Source organism: Somniosus microcephalus, unplaced genomic scaffold (assembly GCF_052327205.1).
Source record: "Somniosus microcephalus isolate GS21.2 unplaced genomic scaffold, FLI_Smic_1.0 unresolved_chr4, whole genome shotgun sequence".
NCBI lineage: Eukaryota > Metazoa > Chordata > Chondrichthyes > Squaliformes > Somniosidae > Somniosus > Somniosus microcephalus.
Window position 1 is genome coordinate 30,476,553 of NW_028225182.1, and position 7,983 is coordinate 30,484,535.

The 7,983-nt window shown below is 50.2% G+C and overlaps 1 protein-coding gene across 1 annotated transcript in view; it reads left to right on the top strand.

The window, feature by feature from the left end:
- LOC147090481 (phospholipase D2-like) overlaps positions 1-7,983 on the top strand; it is a 53,316-nt gene that overhangs the window by 37,975 nt on the left and 7,358 nt on the right. The window contains exons 14-15 of the mRNA XM_085977249.1: positions 4,854-4,988; positions 7,438-7,591. Of these exons, the coding sequence (XP_085833375.1) occupies positions 4,854-4,988; positions 7,438-7,591 (289 nt within the window). The remainder of the gene's footprint in view (positions 1-4,853; positions 4,989-7,437; positions 7,592-7,983) is intronic.

Consider the following 7,983-nt stretch of genomic DNA (forward strand, 5'->3'; position numbering starts at 1 on the left):
TGGCTTATCCCTTATCCTTAGACTGTGACTCCTGGTTCTGCACTCCCCCGCCATCGGGAACATCCTTCCTGCATCTAGTCTGTCTAGTCCTGTTAGAATTTTATAGGTTTCGATGAGATCCCCTCTCATTCTTCCAAACTCCAGTGAGTATAAGCCTAATCGACCCAATCTCTCCTCGTACGTCATTCCTGCCATCCCAGGTATCAGTCTGGTGAATCTTCGCTGCACTCTCGCCATGGCAAGAACATCCTTCCTCAGATAAGGCGACCAAAACTGCACACAATATTCAAGGTGTGGTCTCACCAAGGCCCTGTACAACTGCATTCTCGAGAGTTTAGAAGAATGAGAGGTGGTCTCGTTGAAACAAACAAAATTCTTACAGGGCTTGACAGGGTAGATGCAGGGAGGATGTTTCCCCCTGGCTGGGGAGTCTAGAACCTGGGGTCACAGTCTCAGAATAAGGGCTCGGCCATTTAGGACTGAGGTGAGGAGAAATTTCTTCACTCAGAGGGTGGTGAATCTTTGGAATTCTCTACCCCAGAGGGCTGTGGAGGCTCAGTCGTTGAGTATATTCAAGACAGAGATCGATAGATTTTTGAATGTTAAGGGATATGGGGAATAGTGCAGGAAAGTGGAGTTGAGGTCGATGATCAGCCATGATCTTATTGAATGGTGGAACAGGCTTGAGGGGCCGAAAGGCCGACTCCTGCTCCTATATCTTATGTTCTTATGTTCGCCGTTATTACCCCTTTGAAACTGACCGTAACTTCAGGGTGCAGTGGGTGTGATACCTGACTCGGAATCCTGAAGTTGTGGTCGGCCATTCGCTGCTCCGACAGCGGCCTCACAGTGACCGCTTCCCCCCCCACTACCAGAGCCGGCAATCGGGGAAATCAGTGAAACTGGCAGAAACTTTGGCTCGCCCACAGTAATACTGCGGTTACGCACCCCATTAAAAGGTGGACCTTGTTGGATTCGGTGTAGCTGGGGTTTTCATAGAATCACAGAAAGTTACAGCACGGAAGGAGGCCATTTCGGCCCATCGTGTCCGCGCCGGCCAACAAAGAGCTCTCCAGCCTAATCCCACTTCCCAGCTCTTGGTCCGGAGCCCTGCAGGTTACAGCATCCCAAGTGCACATCCGAGTACTTTTTAAATGTGGTGAGAGTTTCTGCCTCTACTACCCTTTCAGCTAGTGAGTTCCAGACCCCCACCACCCTCTGGGTGAAGAAATTTCCCCTCAAATCCCCTCTAAACCTTCCACCAATTACTTTAAATCTGTGCCCCCTGGTTTTTGACCCCTCTGCTAAGGGAAATAGGTCCTTTCTATCCACTCTGTCTAGGCCCCTCATCATTTTATAAACCTCAATAAGGTCGCCCCTCAGCCGCCTCTGTTCCAAGAAAAACAAACCGAGGATTGACTGCTAAACAAATATTGTGGTCCTGAAAAACTCATTTTAAATTTTATGGGGAGAATATGAGGGAGAAGGGAATCGAGGGTTACGCTGACCGAGTTAGATGAGGAAAGACAGGAGGAGGCTCGAGTGGAGCATAAACACCGGCATGGACTGGTTGGGCCGAAGGGCCTGTTTCTGCACCGTATATCCTATGTAAACTGATGGAGTGTCTAATGTGACCATTTTAATACAAATTGGAAGTTTTAAGAAACTTAAAAATAATGTTTTTTTACATTTGTTCACCTTTATTTCAGGTTTATCTTTTCCCCATGTGAGAGCCCCAATCGATGGAGGCGGGACTGCTGCTTGTCAGGTCATTGTCCCGTCTCCATCGACTTGTGGCCAACCCACGCTATTTTCCCTTGATTGACCTTGTTAACCCTGCCCAGTGGGGCTTAGCAGACCAATTAAGAGGAAGCCGATGACCAAGAACGTCAGCGTATGACGTTTCATCTGTCAAAAATGTTTAACAGTTGAATTGTCATCCTTTGACAGCTCTGTGAAGCTGTCAAACACTGACATTCTATGTTGTTTGATGAGTCCTTGTATTCAAGACCTCATCAAACCTCTTTCTTTAGCAGAAATCAGATGGTTGTTGCATCGGAGAATGCAGCAGCAACCATCTGTCATCTCTGCTGGTGAATTGCGAGACTCTCCGCATCCCCAACTGTTGAAGCCTGCAGGAAGAAACAAAGGTAAGTAAACATTTTCTATCACTTTCCACTCACCTCACATACTTACCTCTCCACACTTGCACCCATCACTTACCTTCACAGCGCACTTTTGCACCCCTCCGACCCCCGCAGAGCCATTGCTCGCCTCAGTGACCCTGGCGGGGTTTCCCGACGTCGGGAAGCCTGTGCTTCTGGTGGAAAAATGGGGATTGACGTAATAAAGACTCACTACGCACTTGGCTGTACATAAAGCAAGGCTTTAATCGACTTGTAACAAAACATGGAGGTCTAGTTAGTAGTCACTAGCTTCCTGTTTCCAGATTGTCTCTGGCCAAGGTGGGCCCACGTCCGAGTATTTATACTCCTCGGATGGCGCCCTCAGCTGGCCGTTCAGTAGTAATTCCTGAGTTACTTCTTGTAGAAGTTGCGATTTATGACATTGATAATCCCCTTAACTACCTGTTAACAGGCAGTTAAGTGGCTGTAATCCCCTTCCCGCCTCCAGGAGACGGGACCCGGCGCGGGTTGGCTACCCGCCTCCCGGGAAGATGGCACGGAGGCGGGATGGGCACCCACTCCCAGATTCTGCCATTCTCCCAGCAGTCCCGCCTCCCCAGGGCTGGCTAGATCGCGCCCTTTGTTTTGCTCTCTTTAACATTTAAAAAAAGTTAGTCCGAGATATTCAGTTCCATTGTCTGCAGGCGCTGCAAGTAACAGCCGGCCGAGCCGATACCGCCCGCTGTACGCCACCCGCTCGAGACAAATTTCTCGCCCTTGGAATCAAAGGAGCGTCTTCACTTCCTGCTCTGCCGTCTGTTGCGAATGCTGCCTTGCGATTGGTTGCAGGGGGAATGGGGTGTGGGCGTGCTGACGTCGCAGGAGCCCACGCCAGTGGTTCCCCGTCAGCTCAGGCTGATTTCAACTGCGCGTCGGAAAAGCCGGACCCCTCGCCACGGAGGTCGTGAGACCTTGGCGGGGAAGCGTTCCACGGGGCCAGCGACGGACGCCATTGCTTCTCCGCCGACCGCGAGTTATGGGCCTGAAGAAGTCCTGCACATTTGGGAGAAACGGCTTTGCTAGTTCACGGAGGTAGTCGTGTCGTGTTGTGTGATATTCAAATTTGGGGTTAATGCCTGCTTTAATATAGCGGTCAAAGCAACTTCATAGGAACAGGGCTTTATAAATAGAGGCAGAGGGTCATCTTAACAGTTTTGGTCTCCTTATCTAAGGAAGGATATACTTGTCTTGGAGGCGGTGCAACAAAGGTTCACTAGATTGATTCCTGGGATGAGAGGGCTGTCCTATGAGGAGAGATTGAATAGAGCGGGCCTATACTCTCTGGAGTTTCGAAAAATGAGAGGTGATCTCATTGAAACATAAGATTCTGAAGGGGATTGACAGGGTAGATGGGGAGAGGTTGTTCCCCCTGGCTGGAGAGTCTGGAACCAGGGGGCATCGTCTCAGGATAAGGGGTCGACCATTTAAGACTGAGATGAGGAGGAATTTCTTCACTCAGAGGGTGGTGAATCTTTTGAATTCTCCGCCTCAGAGGGCTGTGGAGGCTGAGACTTTGAGTATATTCAAGGCTGAGATCGATAGATTTTTGGACTCTAGGGGAATCGAGGGATATGGAGATCGGGCGGGAAAGTGGAGTTGAGGTCGATGATCAGCCATGACCTTATTGAATGGCGGAGCAGGCTCGAGGGGCCACATGGCCAACTCCTGCTGTTATTTCTTATATTCTTAACCACAAAAAACGGGTGGGTTGGGGTCGGGTGGGTGTTTGAATTTGTAAAATCTCAAGGCCGCCGCCAACCCGTCCACTTCTGATTTTAACGGAAGGTGGGCAATAAACCCACTTCCCAGGCCTCTGGAAACCCGGCAGCTAAAGGGAGGCAAGGACAGCTTCCCTGGAAACGCTAAGTGCCTTTCCCACACTGCTTGTGGGCCAGTAGAAGCAGGAGTGCATCCTCCCAGCCCACCAAGCTTGCCTGTTTCCCTGCCAGCCATCGGACCCCCCACCCACCCCGTGCCCCCCTACCACCATCAGATCCAGCCCCACAGACGCAGCTGCAAGCTTCATAACTGCTCCTGGCCTACAGCCTCCTCTGGAGCGTTCCTCTCTTCCCCCACCGCCCCCCTACCCCGGCCCAATGGGGAGCCGAGCCTGTCAATCAGGCTGGCTTCCAGGCCGGGATGGTGCTAGGGGAAAAAAACAGACGCACGCTGTGGAGTTAAACCTTCAGTCTCACTCCAGAGACCCGAGTGCAAAATTCAGGCTGACACTCCCAGTGCAGTGCTGCACTGTCGGAGGTGCCGTCTTTCGGATGAGACGCTAAACCAAGGCCCCCATCTGCTCTCTCAAGTGGGACGTAAAAGATCCCATGGCTGCTATTTTGAAGAAAAGCAGGGGGGAGTTATCCCCGGTGTCCTGGGGCCAATAGTTATCCCTCCGCCAACATCATTGAAAAAGAAAGAAAGACTTGCATTTCTATAGCACCTTTCATGACCACCGGACGTGCTTTACAGCCCATGAAGTACTATTGGAGTGGAGTCACTGTTGTAAATGATGATCTGGCCATTGTCACCTTGCTGTTTGTGGGAGCTTGCCGTGCGCAAGCGGCGAGTGCGCCACCCACTGAGCGATGGCATTTCCTGCTCCTGAAAATTCTCGTGCTCTTCCGAGTAACCAGACCTTCCCTGTTGTGTCCTTCTCGGTTTCAGTGGGGGACGACTGGGTGAAGTACATCTCGTTCGGAGGGCTGAGGACTCGCGCTGAACTCGACAGCAGTCCGGTGTCGGAGCTAATCTACATCCACAGTAAGATGCTGATCGCAGATGACCGTCAAGTCATCATAGGTGAGGACGGAAGCGTTGCACGGTTTTTTCTCTTTTCCCCCTCTTTAATTGAATGCTTGAAATTTTGAGCTGAATATTCGCTGGAACCAATCAAAAGGGAGCGGCTGGAGTTCCTGAGTGTGGGGAAGGTCTCCGCCTGTTTAAGGTAGGTCAGTCACTGTGGTCTCCTGGACCTAGCTCGGTCGCCTTGGTGGGTCATGGAATTCTGGAACTCGCTCCCCACAAAATGCTCTTGAGGCTGGGGGGGGGGGCGGCCGCCAATTGATGATTTTTAAAAAACTGAGATCGATAAGTTTTCACCAGGCAAGGTCATAGAGTCACAACGGCACAGAAGGAGGCCATTCAGCCCATCGAGTCCGTGCCAGCTCTCTGTGGAGCAATCCAGTCAGTCCCATTCCCCCGCTCTATCCCCGTAGCCCTGCAAGTTTATTTCCCTCAAGTGCCTATCCAGTCTCCCCTTGAAAACATCGAGTGTCTCCGCTTTCACCACTTCCGTCAGCAGCGAATTCCAGGTCATCACCACTCGCTGTGTCAAAGATTTTCCTCACATCCCCCCTGTATCTTTTGCCCAAAACCTTAAATCTGTGTCCCCTAGTCCTTGTACCATCCAGCCTTTCCCCATCTAGTCTATCCAAACCTGTCATAATCTTGTACACCTCGATCAAATCACCCCTCAATCTCCTTTGCGCTAATTAAAACAAATCCAGCTTCTCCAACCTGTCCTTGTAGCTAAGATCCCCCATCCCTGGAACCATTCTGGTAAATCTCCTCTGCACCCTCTCAAGGGCCTTCACATCCTTCCTAAAGTGTGGTGACCAGAACTGGACGCAATATTCCAGTTGTGGCCTAACCAGCGCTTTATAAAGGTTCAGCATAACTTCTCTACTTTTGTACTCAATATCTCTATTTATGAAGCCCAAGATCCCATATGCTTTGCTAACCACTCTCTCAATTTGTCCCGTCTCAGGGACCTATGCGCATTAACTCCCAGGTCCCTCTGTCCCTGCACATTATTTAAAACTCTGCCATTAAGTATATATTGCCTCTCCCTGTTCCTTCTGCCAAAATGCATCACCTCACACTTCTCTGTATTAAATTCTATCTGCCACTTGTCTGCCCATTCTGCTAGCCTTTCTATGTCCTGTTGCAGTCGACTGGTATCATCCTCACTGTTTGTTACACCCTCAAGTTTGGTGTCATCTGCAAATTTAGATATTCTACTCCGTATTCCAATATGCAGGTCAATTTTATATCATATATATAGCCATGGCCCTAGCACTGATCCTTGGGGAACAACACTGTCTACCATCCTCCAGTCTGAAAAACAGCCATTTACCACAACTTGCTGTTTTCTGTCCTTAAGCCAATTCCTCATCCAAGCTGCCACTGACCCACCTATTCCATGAGCCTCAATTTTGTTAACTAGCCTTCTATGTGGTACTTTGCCAAACGCCTTCCGAAAATCCATGTAGACAACATCCATTGCATTCCCTTCATCAATCCTCTCTGTTACTTCATCAAAAAAGGGTATTAAGGGTTATGGAACCAAGGCAGGTAAATGGAGTTAAGATGCAGATCAGCCATGATCTCATTGAATGGTGGAACAGGCTCGAATGGTCCACTCATCTTCCGATGGAGATGAATTTCCCTCAGTTGCTTTTTACTAAGTTGGCCTACAAAAGAGTAGGGTTGGGGGATGATGGTGTGTGTGTGTGTGTACGCCGTTCAACGCTGGGACAGGACAGGCTGGGACCAGCTGCTCTTCTCCTGTCCCCCTTTTCATGCCTGCGTAATTCTCTACACCTCCCAAGTAAGAACATAAGAAACAGGAGCAGGAGTCGGCCAATCGGCCCCTCGAGCCTGCTCCGCCATTCAATAAGATCATGGCTGATCCAATCTTGGCCTCAACTCCACTTTCCCGCTCTCTCCCCGTACCCCTCGACTCCCCTGTAGTTCAAATCTCTGTCAATCTCCGCCTTGAATATATTCACTGACTCCGCCTCCACAGCTCTCCGGGGTAGAGAATTCCAAAGATTCCCCACCCTCTGAGAGAAGAAATTCCTCCTCATCGCCGTCTTAAATGGGTGACCCCTTATTCTGAAACTATGCCCCCTAGTTCTAGATACCCCACTAGGGGAAACATCCCCTCAGAATCTTATATGTTTCATTAAGATCCCCTCTCATTCTTCTAAACTCCAATGAGTATAGGCCCAACCTGCTCAATCTTTCGTCATACGTCAACCCCTTCATCCCAGGAATCAACCTCGTGAACCTTCTCTGCACTGCCTCCAATGCAAGTATATCCCTCCTTAAATATGGAGACCAAAACTGTACGCAGTACTCCAGGTGCGGTCTCACCAACGCCCTGTACAGTTGCATCAAAACTTCCCTACTTTTATACTCCATACCCCTTGCAATAAAGTAACGTTGGTGCCCTTTTCTCAATCAGGTTCAGCAAACATCAATGACCGCAGCATGCTGGGTAAGCGGGACAGCGAGCTGGCCGTCCTTGTAGAGGATAGCGAGATGGAGACGTCTGTAATGGATGGCGAAGAGTACCAGGCGGGACGGTTTGCCCATCATCTGCGACTTCATTGTTTCAAGTATGTTTGAAAACTCGTCTTTCCTAAAGGCACCTCTCTCAAGGTACAATTGTAGTCAGTGTTCCCAGGCGCGGAAGAGCAGGGTTGTCGGTATTGGGTTCCCCTGTCGGAACTACTCTTGACGTCTAGGCTGCATTTGACCGAGTGTGGTACCAAGCAGTCAATGGGGATCAAGGGGGGAGTCTCTCCAGTGGTTGGAGTCATACCAAGCACAAAGAAAGATGGTTGTGGCTGTGGGAGGCCAATCATCTCCGCCCCGAGACATCGCTGCAGGAGTTCCTCGTGGGCAGCGTCCTTGGCCCAGCTATCTTCAGCTGCTTCATCATTGGCCTTCCCTCCATCATAAGGTGAGGAGCAGAGTGACCTCTACCTCTTAGAAGGACAAGGGCGTC